Source organism: Acanthopagrus latus, chromosome 6, assembly GCF_904848185.1.
Source record: "Acanthopagrus latus isolate v.2019 chromosome 6, fAcaLat1.1, whole genome shotgun sequence".
NCBI classification, from domain to species: domain Eukaryota; kingdom Metazoa; phylum Chordata; class Actinopteri; order Spariformes; family Sparidae; genus Acanthopagrus; species Acanthopagrus latus.
In genome coordinates, this window is record NC_051044.1 from 29,596,571 (window position 1) to 29,615,965 (window position 19,395).

Genomic DNA, 19,395 nt, shown 5'->3' on the forward strand with positions numbered 1-19,395 from the left:
GTCAACAATGAGCACTGTTGTGCGTCCCACAGCTGGGGAGTTTTTTTCATCCACGGACGTCAAGATGGGCAACTGGAACGCCGCTGAGATCCAGGAGATGCTAGCCTCCGTGGTCTCTGTAGCTGTCTTTGTTGTCTGCTTGTTGTTGTAGAGGCAAGCTGTGCTACTTCCAAATTAAACTCGAATGGGGTGCAATGTAAAGCTCTTATTTTGAAGACAAATTTGACCTGCTTCACTGTTCATGCCCAATTTAGTGCTTTGTCACGTCACATACGCCTTTACGCCTACCCCAGTGGCGGCCAGGTGTCAGCTTTTTGGAAAAGAAGGAATATTACACCTCCCTTTTACATAGACAAGGCGGCACATTTCAACCTTTACCTTGCTGCAAATGTGCCACCTTTTCTATCTAAAAGGGGCTAATGAGTATCCTCCTCTGAGGCCCTTAAATGTCTGTAATTCATTATTATTAAGTATTTTGGCCTGTAACAAACAGTTAGACCCTTCAGTAGAAGTGGATATTACCAAAGGAGGATTTAAATTCTGCCGGGTATACTTGACTGTTTTAAGCTCCTATTTTGAGATGATTGTGCTAAAGTTGAGAAAAGAAAAGCAACTTAAATTAAGAATTATTTGCTTATGCCTAGTGTACGTCACTTATCATTGTGCTGTAGCAAGTCTAGTTTCAAGTTATCGCACTCTAAAACCAGCATTTTCTCATTTTTTCAATCCTTTGAACATTCATCAGAGCCCTAATTATTTCTAGACTGGAACCCACTTTTTAAGTCAAGTCAAATCAATCTTACTGCACTGGCAGATGAATCGACTTGTTTTTAGTCTGTATCTTTTCAAATCGAGCATTTATTTCAGTGTGGCGCTGCACATGTCCTTGGAGAGAGGGTTCCTCGTTTCTGACGACGTTGCCGTTGGGTTTCTTTTGAACAGACCACAGTCTTTCTCTGACCTTAACCAAGTGTTTATTCCTCAACATATCAGAGAAAGGTAGCGCACACACACTTTAATGAGGTGCTGATCACTGACAGCAGACTACAAAAGTCTCCAAGAAGGCCTGAAGGCAGAGACGTCATCTTATTGACGAAAACTGTGTATGGAGCCAGAGTGTTTACCTCATCCTAACCAAATATTAAGCATAGTGGTGGCAGTTCATGTAAAACTTTAATGTAGTGTGTCAATATGAGTAACTACTGAGTAAATTCAACTAATGTAATGAATTACATTTACTCATGTTCTTAAGTTTTGAGGTACTTGAATGTGACTCAAGTATTTCCATTTTCTGTTACTGTATACTTCCAGGCCACTACAATTTAAAGGCAAACATTGTACTTTAAGCTCATCTACATTTATATGATAACTTCAGATTCTACTTATTTTGAAGATACAGATTACTAATACTTCATTAGAAGTGTATTTACATTATAGATACATCAATTGGTTAGGCAATCTGACTACAAAAACAATCAGTCCATCCATAATCTCATTACTTGTAAGTATATGGTGGTGATTGGTGGTCAGCTCAACATGTTGAACTGACAAAGCAGTAATCTCTCCTGTTTCTTGTGCAGCACCCTCCGAAGTGTTAGCGATTCGCCAGGAGAACACCAGTCAGAGCAGCGTGACTCTGCTGTGGCATGAACCCAACCAGCCCAACGGAGTAATCCTGGAGTACGACATCAAATACTATGAAAAGGTACTCAACTAACTGTGGCATCCGTAACACTCAACAACTGCACTTAACAACCCATAACTGCAGTCATTTGTTTTGTGTCAACATATTCTGTTTTTTTTTTATTTTGTTTTTTTCCTGAAAACAACTAACACGAAACTATTTGGGCTCTTACGAGAGGAAGAGAAATGACAGAGTCTCGGCTCTACCTGGAGAACATAAGCTCATTGTCTTCAAAGGGCTGCGACTAAGCTGAGCCAAGATATTGTGAATGCAGAGGAGTGGTGCTCGGATAGACTCTGGATAACTTAATCCAAGAAAAAGATCCTGCTGGCAGCTCAGCTAATTGAAAGGAAATGGGGGTCGAGAGAGGGAGAGCACGAAGGAGGATGAGACGGTGTAGATTCCAACTTAGTGAAAGTGACAGTGACAGCAAGCGGCTGGCGGGCGCATAAGCCTCGCGACGAGCTAATTGCTGCGAGTGTGTGAATGCGCACACGCGTGTGTGTTTGGGTAATTCAATGTATGTGTGTGTGCGTTGATAGAAATCAGCTAATTGCAGGGGGAGCAGCCAGGGAACAGGCGGTCTCATAGACAAACGAGCAGGATGGCGCGGGGATGCTGGAGGATTAGCTCGTCTCTTGTGCTGGTGTCTTAATCTGGGCTCGCTCAGGGGGTGAGACGCCTGTGGGGGATTTGAAGTGGACAAGTCAGCAATGTGCTTTCTTAAGGCCTCTATACTACTGTACGGAACAACAATGAGTCACAGTGAGGGTGGTGGCCGCTGCAGCGGCAGCACACTCGCCGAGGACGATAATGAAGACAAAAAAAGGCGCTTATTTCTGCACCTAGCACTTCTTCATAATTAGGCTCTAATCCTTTCTAAGGACACATGAATGATTCACTTATTCTGCTCTTTGGATGCTTCCTCTACCGCTTATTATTGTTGAACTTATTTTCCCTCCACCCGTGTAAAGTAACTCTCAATTCAGTTTGCAAAAATGCTGCAGCAGGCTGATGATGATGAACTTTACCGTTAGCCGAGACTTCAGGGAAGAGTTCCTTTAAAACGACGAACGCATCCCCCTTTTAATAACCGTGTCCATAAAAAAGAAATCTTTCCATAGCAGAGCCGTAATAAGCCTGAGAATTTACATATGAACAAATGATCCATCATAAATGAAGCTATTATCGAAAAGGAAACATGAAAATAAGACAAACACTCCTCAAAGTAGCTGTCATTATTCCGGCTGATAGAAGCAGATCAAAAGATTTTTGAGGTAATTACCTGCCAATTACATTTGACTGGCAGACAAGACTGTATTCATTATGGTAATTCATGTAGCATGATCTGCTGTTTACCTCCTCGTCTCACGATATTGATGTAAAACTCTGGAGACAAATGGCACGCACTGAAAAACGTGTTTTGAAAAAGTACCTTCATACTAGAAGTATTTCAGCTGATAACATTGTTATCAGTGAAAGTGAATTTGGACTATTAACACACACAAAGAGCATGTTGAACATAAGGCAGAAGATTCTGTCTGTTCCTTATATAGCAAATTATTCATGTTCCTGTTGAGGGAGCCACCGCTGTTATCTCCAAAATAAGAAAATAATAATGTGCAGCAGCTCCAAAGCTAAATGTTACATTATCTTAAATCACTAACAGCCAAACGCTGTGGCTGATTCAAACCAAGAGCTAATACAAAAGCAGAATGCTACTCAGGACTACTTTCGGCGTTTGTTTGTATATTGAGCTAATGGGCCAAAGGAGATAAAAATGACTGAGTGGACTGTGGAGACTGTGTTGAGAAATGGCTTCTAATTAAATAGCGCAATGGGAATGTCTGTTTTTGGCTAGTACAGAAAGTCAGATACCAGAGGCCTTTGTGGTTAGTGCGGTACCTTCAGGGTTAACTCTTGGTTTTCAGGACTAATCAAAAACACAAATTATATAATAATTATAGTATATGTTTAATCCTATATTTATAGTCAGATAATGCACTAATGGTATGCAGTGAGGTTATAAGCCTGTTAACACATTCACACTGTCATTTTTTAAGGTGTCCTTGAGCATTTGGCACTGTAGCTGTATGTGTTTAGCCTGGTTTATGTGTTTAACTGATTTTTCTATCCTTTATGAAATATTCCTCTCTGCTGCCAGTTAACTTGTCAATGTTTGTGATTGGTCTGCTTTGTTAGGGTTGAAGCAAAATTCATGAACAAGACCATGCCACATTTTGATGTTAAGATAGTTAAAAGGAAAGGATGGGAAGGGGGGGGGGTCGAGGTCGGAGTTTGAGTGAGGTGCAGATCGGCTGGACCGTCTAGGAACCGGGAGGTTGAGACTCAGAGTTGGGGTTTGTCTCGATGGGCGCATGTCTTGGTCGGCGTGGATTCATCATCCCCCCGCGGTTCCTGTGCTGGGATGGCCTGTGTTCCTGATCTGGAGGATCTTCTTCCCGTTGATTGTTGATGTTGAAGGCTGGACTGCTGGCGGTTCTGTGAGAGGATAGTGGAGAAGGAGAGGGTCTGGGGGAGGGGGGTATAAGAAGTTGGCTTCTTGCCTATATAGCTTTCATGTGTGATTGGGTCAGGGCGAGCAGGTGGTTGAGTTAATGAGGCATGGGTGTTTTGGTGTGATGCGGGTGGTTATGTTGATGAGACGCAGGTGGTTAGACTGGCTGAGCCTGGGTGGCGGATCAGCAAGGCGGGGTGGCGTGATCAAGTTCCTAAACCTTAGTTATAATAACTCCGTTAATGGAAAAATGTTCAGCTTGCTCATAGTGAAGGCCTCAGGTGAGCAGGGTGGGGTGGAGGGAGGGGATGGTGATGTGACAGATATCTGAAAGCTTAAAGATACATTTATCTACATGGCCAGATACAGAAGATTCTTTGGGATGATGTTTTGTTGAATACATAATTGATTAATGATAACATTTACACAATTAATGGTTAAAGAAGCAGTAAAATTAATGTATTCATTCATTCAGTCGTTAATTCCAAGTATGACATAGATGTGTCTGTAAAATATGGCAACAACTAACTTAAAGTATGTTCAGTTTAAGGATATCCTGATGTGTGCAGTGCCACTACTGCAATCAGCACTGCATAACGCTGAGAAGTAATTAACTGCAGCAAAACTGAACACACTCTGTATTCATCAAATTACATGACAGTGAACAAAATGCAGATTCTCCAGAGGGAAGCATGTTTGGAGTCCCTCTGAAATAAAAAAAAATGTCCTGACAGCTCTGATGGAGCTCAGGACCCATCGAGGGAACTGCTGCTTTAATCCAAAGCATTTCACTTTTGTACTTAGAGTCAGCTTGCCGATGATCTATAGGAAAACACAGAACATTAATTACTGTTAGAATCCAGACTGATCCCGTCGCAGTATCGGGAGAGTTAAACAATTCATGAAGTTAGAAATGCTGTGACACGTGTTTAAAATATGCCTCGTCGTAGAGGCACAAACATCAGTCCTGCTGTTTAGTGATGAGTGCAGGTATCGAGTCATTGTTGGCACCAGTCAGGACACCAGTGTTGAGATTTCTGCAAAACGATGAGTGACGTGAAGGACAGCATTAGAAGGACCCCTGACCCACGTTAAAATCGGTCTCACTGACGCTATATTTATGTGTCAAGGAGGGGTTTTTTAGCTTGCTCTTATTTGCATGATATTTATTTGGGTGACACATGGCCTGAGAGCAGTTATTGACGTGTACAGTATAGATATAAAGCATTGCCCATTGATCTGCAACACTGAGATATTAAATGTGTAGCTGAGTGTAAACAGCACATTTTCTCTCAGTTGATACATTTCAACACCCACCTTCCCCTGCACATTATGGAGCAGTGCATCATCACATGGTTTCTTAAAGGAGAATTCTGATATTTTTAACCGGGCACTATCTTCGTGTTCGGCTGTGTAAATGAGTCGTATTTACCAAATGTTTTGCAACCAGTCCAACAGATCACCTCACCTGGTGGCCACAACATGGCTGCAATGTACTCCTTAGTAGCAGCTCCGACCATCAAAGTTACATCCGCTGAAGCTTATGTTTTGCCTAATCTGGATCGTCAAAATCATTTAAATAGTCAGCCATGACATTGGAAATAATTTCTGGCTGGTATTTCTTCAAGGTAAACTTCAAACTCCTGTCTCCAACTGTGATTCAAATCACCACAGTTGTCTTTACGCAACAACTCACCCCTCGTGAGATTTCAGAGCGAGACTTGTGTATGTGGTTACAAAAAGTTATATCTTTGTAGTGGTTGTTACCATAATGTTGTCGGAAAACTTCAATGTCGGGCTGTTGGTCACAAAACCAAGCACCTTTAGTGGATGTAACTTTGAAGATTACATTGCAGCCATTGTAGCCGTGTTTTGCAGCTGCCTGCTGAGGTGATCTACTGGACTGATTCCCAGACTTTTGGTAATTATAAATCATTTACGCACCAAAACATATTTATATAGGACCAAGGCTTAAACATAGCGGAATTTCCTTTAAAGCCACTATGATCAATATTTTTTAAAATTCAGCATGTGTGAAAACAAAGTGACACTGTGACTCAAGTGTCTCTTGATAACCAATGATGATAATAAGCATCATTTTTGTGGAAAAAAAGACTCATTGTACACTACCTGCTCAGCACCAAACAGCAGATAGAGATTGGCTGGTCAACACCGTGGAGCATTTAGTAGTTAAAGAGAAAGTTATTTCCTTCAGGAATTGGTGGAGTCCAGATTGGATTTACATTCAGCAGCAATCCAGAGATACAGCTCCAAATGAATGATAGTGTCTGTCAGTGCTGGATGAGCACAGAAGCATATTTTCTGCTGTAAAAGATACAGAAGTGTCCGCTGGCGTACCATCAGACTACAGAGTTTGTATGGCATACATAGTTTTTGCTGACCAGAATGAACATTTCCTGAAACCCTGTCTTTGAATGTGGCCTTCTTTCACAGGACAATGAAGAGCATAGTTACTCCACTCTGAAGTCTAAAAATACCAGCGCCCGAGTGTCTGGGCTGAAGCCAGGCACCAAGTACATCTTTCAGGTCCGAGCCCGGACGTCAGCAGGCTGTGGACGATTCAGCCAGAACGTGGAGATCCAGACCGGGAAAGCAGGTGTGTGTGCGAGTGTGTGAGTGTGGGTGTGTGTGTGTGCGTGTGTGTGTGTGTGTGTGGCTAAAAACAAAGAAACATAAAGAAGTCACACTATATCATTAAAATGTTGCTCAAAGCCCCCTGCCTCCCCTTAGCCACAGGAAGCCCTTAACACTTGTATGTTGTTTAATACAGTGGAAAAATCCAGTCTGGTAATAAAACAGCTTGTTGTGTTAAAAGTTCTGACCCAGAAAGCCCAGACTGCGTGGTCCAGGGCAAAAAAAAAAAAAGACTTGGGTGTCATTGAGGCTGGTAACCGCCTCAGTCCATCCCTGTGTTCCATTGATTTGTGCTTTGTTAGAGGGTCCACACCGTCAGCAGTACTGTAGTCTATCCCAGCTTCAAACAGCTGCACAGGGTGGGATACAAGTCTTCATGGGTCTGTCCACCTGAGGCAACTACAACACTGGAAGCTACCTTTTATTAGAACATTTTTCTCTCCTAATAGGGGATTTGGCAGAGAAGGTGCAGAGCAGACTCTAGTTCTGCAAAGCTAAACCTCCTGCCTGGTTAGAGTCCCAGTGCTGTTTCATTGACTAATAGTCTCCCTTCATTCTGCTGCTCACTGGACCCTGACCCCCCTCCCGGTGATACTGATTCATTTTCAGACTCCGAAAACAAGAGGACTGCACGGATCCGACCAGCCTACCTGCTGAGTAATCAATAAGTCCGAAACTTTTTTTTTTTTTTTTTTTTTTTTTTCCATCGTGTCTGTTAGCCAGCTGCAAACAATGTTTTAGTTTATCAGTGTTGGGTTAGATTAGGTGTAACCTGACAATCAAATGATGTTATTAGTTTTTTTATTGGACCCAGTAGGAATAGGGATATTCTGTGTGAATGGACAAAGTCATTTTAACATGGTGCAGAAAATTGTGAATAATTTCTTCATGCATGGTAAGCCTACAAGCTGACGCAATATATACGGTTACATTACCTTTTCATGTGCCAAAATCAAAATTTTAAAAAAGGTAACTATTACAGCCCTTTGGAGGACTTAGCACATTTCACATTGGTGCAGGAAATGATGACATAAAGGTTATATGGTTATTAAGCCTTGTAGAAACATATGGTGCGCTAACTGCAGTAACTGTAAAAACTGCATATGTAAAAGTGCATTATAACAAACTTTTGAAAAATGATAATGACATATCTGCTTATAACTTTTTTTGTCTGTAATAAGCAGATATTTATATCCTCACTAAACCTATTTTTGCATCAGGAACCACACTTTAACAACTCATCTAGACTGCAGTTTCACTTCTGCTGCTTATAATGTCGAGCCAAGCTGGATACCCTGCTTCTAGGAATTAAACCCGGACTTGAGCAGTGCTGGCCCACAAGGGAACGACCACTCCTTTAGGTGTACAAACCCATGTTGAAGAGTGTGTTAGGGTTAAGGCACTTTTGGATTCAATTGCAAAAAAAAAAAAAAAAACAGTTTTGGATTAAATTGCAAAAAAAATCTTTTTTATTACTCTATGTTATAATTTAAAATTTTTTAAGAAGCGACACAGAGATCGTATTTCCACTTATGAGCACAAATGTAATAACTGTATCATGTTGTCAGTTTTGATGTGCGTACAATATTGAGCCTGAAACCAACAATCACAATAGCAAATGCATTGTAATATAAGTGAGGCTATAAAACATTTTGAAGTATGATCAATATATTCTACTGATCAATAAATTATTAAGCGGAATACACAGTTGAATATAATAATCAACAATCCTGTCCAGATGAATGTGGTTTTAAATGTTATGTGGTCAATGCAGAACTGGACCATTGACCTTGAATTAAAAATCAGATGCTGACCTTCTAACATTTGTATTTGAAGGTAGGGGCTCAATCACAAGTCTGGGACAACATTCAATCTTTCAAAACAGGTGACAACATTAGCTGAACATTTCCTACACATAATGTCTTGGACAAACTTTAAACACAAACAGGAGGTAATTAGAAAACTGCTGAGCTCTTTAATGAAGCTCCATATTCTTGATTATCTTGTTTGACCAAGAACACGCTACCTGCCGTCTGTGTTTACCAGAGTGTGTCAGCGTGCGTGTCAGTGTAATCTGTCAACTCTCGCCTGTCAGCGGTGCCTTTCTCTCAGCTAACACAGTGTGTTTGCGTGTGTTTCCAGCTCCTCTGCGCTACAGCACCATGACCATCATATGGATCTGCATGGCCCTACTGTCCGGCCTCGTCACCTTTGTGGCCATCATCATCTGCAGGAAACGGCAAGGCTACACTTTACCACACTACCCATCGCTGCTGTGTGTGGAACACTTTCTTACACTACTACCGTGCCTCTCTCTGTGTAATGTTGCTTGTGATCAAAACCCAATGTGCACTGTTCTCTCCCTGCTTTTTCCACATGTAGTATTGGCTGCAAGTAAAATGAAAAAAAAGGGGGGGGGTCTGATCTAATCTGAGTAAAAACCTTAATATATTTTTGGGAATATTTGGGAAGGATCTAATTTAAGCCTGTGTTTGGTAGGCTAAAATACCTGTAGTCACCTTGTCATGATGAAACGTTCACAATGTCGGAACGTTCAAATAATCTGCATGCTTTTCTCTCAGTAAAACGGGCGATGAGAGGAGTTTTGAAAGCTAATGCCTTAGCTTCTCTCATCTCCTCAACCCTCCCTGTCTTCTTACTGTCTTATTTAGCTGATTTCCTAACTTGTAATTTCCACCTCAACATTTAATTATGTTGATTCATGTCCAGTAGTGTGCAAGCCAAACGTTCCCACTTATCCCATCAGCCCCCCCGCCCCTTCCTCCCTTTTGATGTGTTCAACTTACATCTCTGTAGCACTGCACAGAATAATTAATTTTATTGCACTTGATTAATTCATACTTCAGTGCATATTAAGTTTTTTAATTTCCATTCTGTTTGAGGAAAAAATAAAAATCAGTGGGGGATTTAAAAGATGTTATCCAGGCAAAATCATGTTGTCGTGACTGCAGAGTCCAGTAATGCTACGGAGATGGAGGATGGAAAATGCGTTTAAAATGCTCCTTTTTAAGGGCTGCACAAAAAATGAGATGGGCCACTGGCCAACCGTGGAACACCACAGGGGTAGTTTTACTGTTAGCACATGACGAAAACCTGAGACGGAAAACTTTCTGAGACAGTTTTCCAAAACTTGCCAAATTTGTGTTGTGCAGCACTTCTGTCAACTGCAGCACGTGGGTTTTCACTTCGTTGTTAGTGTCCACTTCAGTCCCTGATGGCCAGAGGAGTTAATGATTTTAGTAGACAGCACAGTGTGGATGTCTCACCACTCTTTCCAGGTTTTAAAACGTGTACAGGCAGAGAAGAAATCTGTTTTTTATGCTGCATTCGCGTGGATTCAGACAGACGGCAGATAGACAACACCTTCTGGGCGGCACAGGAAAAACGATATGTTGATGTCATATTGTTTACAAAAAATGCCTCATCTGATTTTACCGTCCTGCTCTCGTCCACTAAAATCATGTCTGGTTTAACGCATACCGTGCGCCTGAATCTTTATGAATAACTGCAGTAGATATGATGTTGAAATTGACCAACAGTTACATTCATATGGAAATGAAAGGCAACAAGGCCACAGCCAAACAGCATAATGATGTTCACACATACAGACTTAAACACAGGTGAACAGTCAGGATGCTGGCCTTTTGAACTTTACCTCAGTATGTGAGCTGTCAGTGACCCTCAAGACTCAAAAAGCACCCAGCAGCATAGCAATGTGGAAATCTGCAGCCAGTCCCACTGGTTTAACTGAAGCAGAGGACTTTTTTCACTATACTCTTCAACATAAAATACATTTAAATGGAATGTTTGAGAAAAGAATGAAAAAAGACTGTTGGGGACTATTGTTACATTTAGCAATATAATGAAAGATAGCATGAGGGTGTTAAGCAACTTTTTTGCAGGTGTGTAGCTTGCTGCTTTCAACAAAGATTGCCAACATTTTTTGATTACAAGTTCAAAGGTTTGCTTGCATTCAAGTTATAATTCTTTTACACATATGAAGGTTCACATTTAAAGTAAAGTTTTCCCGTCATGTTCAGTCAATGTGTAGATAAGTAGATATGTGATTTATTACATGAGACAGAATAACCAACTATAAATGCATTGCTTGTATGTATGATATTTGAATATTATACAGTTGAAAACACATTATGTTAATGTAGAAGTTCCACTTAACTTTATATGTGATTACTGAATAAACACATGAGCGTTATGTTACCAGTCTGCATTAAATTAATTTCATCAGACTTTATATAAATTATTCAAATTGGCCCAACATAATGGAAAAACTTTGCATTAATTTTGGCACTTCACATTAAACCGCTCACTACTTTAAGGTAGGGAAGGCGATCCTGGAGAAAAGTAACTGATTGTTAAGCCTCATTCTCAGGTCGTCAAATACAGGTGCTTTGGGTCAGAATTACACCCAAAGAGTCTGTATTTGACAACCTGGGAATAAGACTCAACAATGAACTATCTTTCTCCAGAACTGCTCTCCTTAACTTTAAAACTTTAAGTAATTTTTTGGGGGTAAAATTAGCAATTTTTGAGTGTAGTGTTTCTGTAGCTTTTCTTTATGAACATCAAAACAAACTAGCTAAAACACTGCCCAGCTGGAGCTGAGTATATGAATTACTGCCCGATGCTAAAGACGCCTGAAAGCCACAGATATGTTAGTGGCAGGCTGCCACTTTTTAATGTGTATGTGTCAACATGGCATTAAATCCTTTTGCCATGTCTTTAATGTCCACCTGAGATGTGTGTATTGCGCCCTCTTAACATGATTATCGATGTTAATTATTGTATCTTGAAAAATGGACGCATATGAGAAATGTTAATTGTGAATGGAACTTTGTGACGATTTGAAGCATCGGTTCACACAAATCACGCTCCCCCACTATATAGAGAGGGAAAACATTTCCCACTTCTTCTAATGTTAAAATCTAATTCAACAGTCTGCTCGATGAACTGGGGTGACAGCAGTAATGCGGGTGAACTCACCCTTTAAGCATTTCTGTCCTGACCCGTTTCCTCCTCTGCCTTGTTGCCAGTAGAAAACCTCATTAACAGGGAGAACAGGTTGACTGGTTGTTCTTTATAAATAACTGAGTATCACTAAGTGATGAATAGCTCTGTTAAAGTGAATAATTCATTATGAACAATTATAGATTTATTAATTATGAGCTGTGGTTACAGTTTGAGAGAACAAATGTCCTGTATTCATCCCACCATATGTTTATGTGTGTGCACGTGTGCGTGTGTCTGGATGACTGTGTGTCTGTGTTTGTGTGTGTGTGTGCGTGCGTGTGTGTGTGTCTGTCCTTTGTGTGTGTGGTTTGTATAGACACTGTGGCTACAGCAAGGCCTTCCAGGACTCCGATGAGGAGAAGATGCATTACCAGAACGGTCACGGTATGTTTGGGCCATTCCTCAATTATTACCAATAATAGATTTGATCGCATTCCTCGAAGAGGTCACATTTTCATCCCAGTGTAATAAAGTTCATCCTGAGAGCAAACAATTTTCCTCCCGCTCTGAGTGATTACAGCAGCACACAGCCCAGAATGCTGTTTATTCTCTCCCTCTGTCTGTCTGCTTCACTCTGCGACTCATTTCTCGCCTTTCATCAAGTTTTCCCTGCACACACCGGCGACAGCGTCTCAGATGTGATGTTGCTCTCATTCTGCGATATGTGACCAAATGCTAATGTTGTTTATCTTAGTGTCATTCCCCGACGCGAGGTTCTATATCGACCCACACACGTACGAGGACCCCTGCCAGGCGGTGCACGAGTTTGCCCGAGAAATTGAAGCTTCCAGGATCAAAATAGAGAAAATCATTGGTTCAGGTAAAACCATGAACTTGTGTGTGCTCGCATACATACACGCACACACACACACACACACACACACACACACAGTCAGAATCATTGGCTGAGCTAACTTAAAATCATTGGCCAGTGTAAAGGCTGTGGTGTGCAGCAGAGAGGAGGATGGCGGAGCGGAATCAGAGCGTTGCGTGGAACTGTCAATCAAAGCTCCTCCGACAGGCAGGGAATACTAACACTGTGTCAGCTCCACAATACATCGGGCTAGATATGACTCCTGCACACAGACAAACACACACAGACACACAGAAATATAAAGTATAGGACGGAGGAAGATAAATAACAAGCAATCACACAAGATAAGAATTAATGAGAAAGAGGCCGATGGATGATTAGCTCACTTCTAGTTTTTCACATGCGTGTAGACAGACAGCCCGTAAGTGGATTTGTTTCTCTTATCTAAGTGAGCAAATTAACTTACGACACTTTCTCATTTATAACCATGGCTTAAAAGGGGGTGGTGCTGCAGCTAAGCAGAGTCAGTACATGTTGATTAAAATTCAAAGTTGAATGTATTCGGCGTCTGCGTCTGTGTCCAGGGGAGTTTGGTGAAGTTTGTTATGGACGCATGAGACTTCCGGGGAAGAGAGACATCCCAGTAGCCCTGAAGACCCTGAAGGCAGGATACACAGAGAAGCAGAAGAAGGACTTCCTGTCTGAGGCGTCCATCATGGCCCAGTTTGACCACCCCAACGTCATCCGCCTGGAGGGAGTGGTAACCCACAGTACGCTGACACTTAAACTATATGTTTGTGTGAAGATGTGGTCAGGATTTTTTGAATGTTTTAATCTGAGCGTGACAACAGTGCTTCCTGTGCTTCATCTGCTGTATGTGTAGTGGCATGTAAGCTATAGACAGCTTGCATAAAAGTGTTTAGTCAGAGTAAAAGGATTCTTCGAGTACCTCTCTGCCCATGAAGAAACAGGAAAAGAATTAGGAAAATGGCATTTAAAGGGAGCTCAAATCTCAAGGGACTTTTTTGAGTTGTCATCATTTTTACTTGCAGGGTTTAAGCAAAAGGAGGTAGAGTCTTCACTGACACACCAGTGTGTAAATGTGTCTTCATGCTTATCCTTACCATAACAACACTTTAAAGAGTCAGTTCATGCAGTTGATTTAAACACTTTACACACAGTCTCAAGAAAGTGTCTCTGAGCCCATGTAGAAATGCCCTTTATATAATCAAGTGTTTCACAAAGTGATGAGCCTTGCCCCATCCTTGCTTGTGAACTACTGAGTCTTTCATGGATGATACAATCACGATACTATCATCTGTCTGTTCATCTATAGAATGTTCCAAACAGGTATTGTTGCAGGATTCCACAGTTTTCCCAGTCTTTTTTAGCTTCCAACCTAACAGGTTGGAAATGTGTTGCAGTTAACAAATTCACAACAAGCATGTTTTTTTTTTGTTTTGTTTTTTTTTAATCAATGAAGCTGATGAGATGAATATATTGTCTCTGAACAGTTTTTGATTGAGTACATGTCAGACAAGATACCAAATCATCACGTCCTGCCGTTTTTTTTTTGTTTTTTTTTTGCATAGCATCACAACTTCAGTCAGGGGATCAGAGTTGTAGTGAGACAGCAGCATCTTTTAGAGGTTCATTGAGAATGGTTTTCTACCAAAGCACTCCATGTAGTTTGCATACAACACTGCTGAGTGTTTGCAATTCATCTGAATTGTACACCGGTGATGTCATCGATGGAGTGTTATATTGTGCCCCTATACAATAGGATGTGCAAATTACTGAACAAAACCAACTGAGTAAAATTATGGTTGAGTGGCAGAAACAATGTTGTTTCCAAATTCTATGTGGAGACGCATAACTACAGTTCACAACTTATTGTTACTGTGAGCAGCAGCAGCACACTCACAAGTGAAATGTTTGCATGCATGTCACAAATGTTGTGGATATGCAGTTCAACGTGGGAAGAGTTGTGCAGGTTTCTGTTTGTTTCCACAGGCAAACCAGTGATGATCATCACAGAGTACATGGAGAACGGCTCTCTGGACTCCTTCCTCAGGGTTGGTATTGAAGCTTTTGGTTAAAGGTTTTTCTAGGCAGTGAGGGTACCTGTTTGCTCCTCTCTGTTAAAGCAGAAATAGACAACAACCTTTCAACTTTCCCTCCTCCTTACATTTCGCTGTTGCAAAGACGGCGTTAGCGACATGGCTACGGCAAATGGTCTAGCTATTGTCCAAAGCAAAAAGCAACTGTAAGAATCCAAATTTGACCTGATGTCAGTGCTATAAAAAAGGTAAAGCAAAACACCCACATGTATTATTTATTGGGTTAGGGGTTAATTGTACTAATCAGTAGGCAGGTTTGGTGGCTTACTGATCAACCAAAAAAATGTCGGTTTTGAACCGTCCTCTGTCCTAGTGGTAAGGTCAAACACATATCAACAGGGGAACAGATTTTGACCCGACACCGGAGGGTTCTCTATCGAGTGAATGCCCATCTGTTCACACTTGTTTTACCTCGTTTTTTTAACTCTTTCTCTTCGCCGTCTTTGCCATCTCCATCACTTTCCAATGATGAATTAAAGCTAAAAGAGAAGTTAAACTATAATGCCTATCACTGCTCATTATCCATGTCCAGAGAAAACATGGTTCCTCAAAGTTGTCGAGTTCTTCAAACTCTCAAAAAGCTTTGATTTTGGATTAATGCTTTGTTTGATGATAATTTTCTCAACACATCAAGGAGAATTCTTAAACTGGTGTAAAAATGTATAATCTCTTGGCGATACATGGTTTCCATGGGAGAGCGACTTCACTTCTTGTCTTGCCTCTGTCTCAGAGTATTGTTGCCAGGAGAAAGGCAGCAGTGGTTTAGAGCTGCCAATATGAAAGTTTTCTATAACGAGACATAAGTTGATTTAACATTGTATTACAGCGACAATGTCAAACAGCTCCAGTGTTTGCTTATATGAAAATACTGTGGATTATTACTTGAAAGCAAATCCCTGTCATGTATTATTCTCTTATCTTTACTCTCTTCTCTATCTTGATTAAAATCTCCTCTGTTATCATCCTTCCCATCCTCTCCTCTGCTATACCATCACGTTTTTTTTTTGATCTTCCCTCAAAACTCTCTCTCTGCCTCCTCCTTCTTCTTCATCGTTCTTTACCTTTACTTTTTTTTTGCCTCCATTGTAGAGACACGACGGCCAGTTCACCATCATCCAGCTGGTCGGGTTGCTGCGCGGCATTGCGGCCGGGATGACCTATCTGTCTGACCTGGGCTACATCCACAGAGACCTGGCTGCCCGCAACATCCTGGTCAACAGCAACCTGGTGTGTAAGGTGTCTGACTTCGGTCTGTCCCGAGTGCTGGAGGATGACCCTGACGCTGCATATACCACCAGTGTGAGTTTTCACATTGAGGCAAGCATTAGTGCAGTGCACACACACACACACACACACACACACATACACACACATTAAGACACACAGACAGAAACACACACACAGACACACATAGAGTTCTTTAAAAGACATGGTTGATGTCAGTGAGCAGCAATCATGTGAAATGGGGCTGAAAAGGCTTCCTACCATTTAAAATAAGCACAGGCCTAAAAGGAATAAGTGTCTCCATTTGTAGTAATCAACCTTCAAGTTAACTTACATCAGAATGATCACAATGTGTTTTATGTTGGTTTTTAATGGTTAGGCATTGCAGTAAGACCAGTAGAATTGAATGCAGCAGAGGCTGACATATCCTGACTTTTAGCCCTTAGTATGAGACAAAGCATCATAATCCTGGATGCTACATTTCCATAAATGCCAATACCAATAGCAAACAATAGAGCACAAGGGAGGCACCATTGCGACTATGTCTCTCAGATACTAATTTGGATACCTAACCTTAGGGTATCTGCAAACACCCTTTTGATACTTTGGTCTCTCACCCCAGTTTAAAGGGGAACTCCTCAGCAGGGTACAGGTAATGTATTTTTTATGTGTGCCAATATATGTACTTGTGATGGAGGAAATTGGTAAAATTATTAAATTAAAATTATTAAATTCATGTCATGTCATGTCATTATCCGTAACCGCTTATCCCTTTCCATGGGGTCACGGGGTGTTGCTGCTGGAGCCAATCCCAGCCTTGTCTCAGGGCGAGGGCAGGGTACTCCCTGGATAAGGTTATTAAATTAATTTAATTAAAATGTATTTAAAAAAATGAAATTGTAAGGCAGATACTGGACCAAAAGAAGATAAAACACAAAAAAGTTGGGAAAAAGGCACATCCAAAACAGATGCTACAAGGGTGGGTGAAGCGTCGTCATAGTTTGAAGTTTAAGGCCACAGACCAAGCTGCCATATTTGATAAGATGGGAGTGAGGAAGTGTTGACCAGGCAAAGAGGCTGCCTTAAGCAGCAAGTTTCAAATGTTGAACTTCAGAACCCACAAATCGTTTAAGATCAGAGATCTCACAGATCTTCAAAAGGACCAGCTTTAGCTCTCTGTCATCACAGTCATCAGACTACCTACGGGCACACTTCTTTCCTTTTTTTGTTATTTAACTGACAAATATTTTTTAAATTCTTATATAACCTTTAAAATTAGTTAGCTCCACAGAAATCTGGCTAAGAAAGTATAATCAAGACAAATACAACTCTACTAAAGCAAGACAAATAGAATCAAAACCACATGAAAGCGACAGCAAAGTAAAATCATCTTTTTAAGTGCTTCAGTTAGAGAGCGGGCCCATATTAAACCTGCAGCCTGATGGGAACAATGGACTAAGTCCTAAGTAAAAAAAAAAAGGCCAAGGCAGCTGCTTCCAGAGTCTGATGCTATCAGCTTACAGCACACAGATGGAAATCAGCATCTGACACATTTGTCTGTTACAGCCTGTTAAAGCACAGCAATCAGATTACAGACAGCAAGGTCATTATGTGCAGCGCCACTCAGAGACACTCTGAAGGGGAAAAGGATCGTAGATGATGATATTATAGACGCTATAGCATCGTTACAGCACATCTCGAGTTAATGTCAGATAATGGCTGAAGATTAATACAGTTCACGTCCCAATAAAGTGGATAAAGCTTCCCAATGTATGAAAAATGACAGCAAAGTCACTTTGAAGAACCTGAAAGTATTGTGATCACGAGTAAAGGAGAGAGAATCCCAGCGGGTCATTTTGCTGGTTTTAATGTTTCGCAGGAATTCAGGTATCCATAATGGACGGCTTTTTAACAGTGACCTTCAAATGTTTAAAGTAACCCACAGGGAGTGCTCTGTTTGTTCAAGCAGCGATGCATCAATGTGTCAGCCTAATTAAGTGTCAGTTTTATATTAAGAATAATTTAAGTAGTTCACATACTTGCTAACATTTGCATGTCTATTCTTGTCTTGGCCCGCAACACACGCTCACAGTGACTGTTTAGTCAGCCGTTTAAAGTGACGTTATGTTGAACTTGGCATTTTTTGTAGTTAAAGGGGCTCTGTGGAAATTCTGTGTAGTGCTGGAAGTTCATGTTAGCTACCGAGAAGAGGCGCTTGAGGAGTCACATCCTTCTGAACTGTTGGATCCAAGTCCTTCACAAAGAATGTCACGTTGCAACGGTGTCAAATGAGTTACATGATTTAGTTCATAGGCTTGTGTAGACGACCGAGAGAGACGAGGAGGGTCTATTTTTTTTTTTACGTTACAATCCCCTCACATGTGGACAATAAACAAGTTATTAATATATGTAAATTGATACGAACTGATGCATAGAGCCCTTCTAATATTACCTAGTTAGACTAGCTGTATCACTTAATGCTGTTACATCTGTTATGACAAAACAATATCACACTGTACATTGTAACACTTTGAACAGGGGCCGTTCTGCATGAGTACTTTTGCTTTTGTCATTTTAACACCATTTAGCCATCAATACATCCTCAGACTGTGGAATTTACTTAAGCAGGCCATATGAATTATCTTTAATATAAAAAGCATCAGGGTAACATGATATGCTTTGTAAACCATTTGTTAAAGCAGTTGTTTAGTGTAAAGTTGCAACTGATGTTTATAATTGCTTAATGAAGGGTCGCTAAAGCATTTCATTGATTCTCATCTCATTGTTTCATCTCGACTATAGATTTACTATCAATCAATGATGGCTGTCATGTGCTATTAAAGTGTCAGAGAAACATTCAGGTTACAACCCCATTTTAAAAGTGAGTGTTTTTAACTGTCCAGAGCTTAGTCTGGACAACTGTGCCTTATGCAAGTCCACCTCTCAGGTAAATGTCTTTTTCACCCTCTATGGCACAAATGAAAAACTTACTGTATATCAGACTATAGATGCAATGATATATACTCGTTGATTTTGGTGTTTTCATGGGACTTTTTGACAATACTAAGAAACCGTATGATCATTAGCTTGAGTCTCTTACCTCAAGTTGTCTTCTAAATCTGTCTCGGGAAGTCTGATACGCCCCGGTTAATCATCTTTATGTTCCTGACAGGGTGGGAAAATTCCAATCCGCTGGACAGCCCCGGAGGCCATCGCCTACAGGAAGTTCTCCTCCTCCAGTGACGTGTGGAGCTACGGAGTGGTCATGTGGGAGGTGATGTCTTACGGGGAGAGACCATACTGGAACCTCACCAACAGAGATGTGAGCAAA

General features: G+C 41.0%; 1 protein-coding gene across 5 annotated transcripts in view; it reads left to right on the forward strand.

The window, feature by feature from the left end:
• epha8 (eph receptor A8) overlaps nt 1-19,395 on the forward strand; it is a 122,953-nt gene that overhangs the window by 97,929 nt on the left and 5,629 nt on the right. For 2 of the 5 annotated variants that reach the window (XM_037102229.1, XM_037102233.1), the window contains exons 9-17: nt 1,581-1,705; nt 6,657-6,819; nt 9,000-9,132; nt 12,223-12,290; nt 12,601-12,726; nt 13,305-13,490; nt 14,734-14,795; nt 15,930-16,157; nt 19,237-19,386. In XM_037102229.1, coding sequence (XP_036958124.1) covers nt 1,581-1,705; nt 6,657-6,819; nt 9,000-9,132; nt 12,223-12,290; nt 12,601-12,726; nt 13,305-13,490; nt 14,734-14,795; nt 15,930-16,157; nt 19,237-19,386 — 1,241 coding nt within the window. The remainder of the gene's footprint in view (nt 1-1,580; nt 1,706-6,656; nt 6,820-8,999; nt 9,133-12,222; nt 12,291-12,600; nt 12,727-13,304; nt 13,491-14,733; nt 14,796-15,929; nt 16,158-19,236; nt 19,387-19,395) is intronic. The other 3 variants (XM_037102230.1, XM_037102231.1, XM_037102232.1) reach the window with 3 other exon arrangements.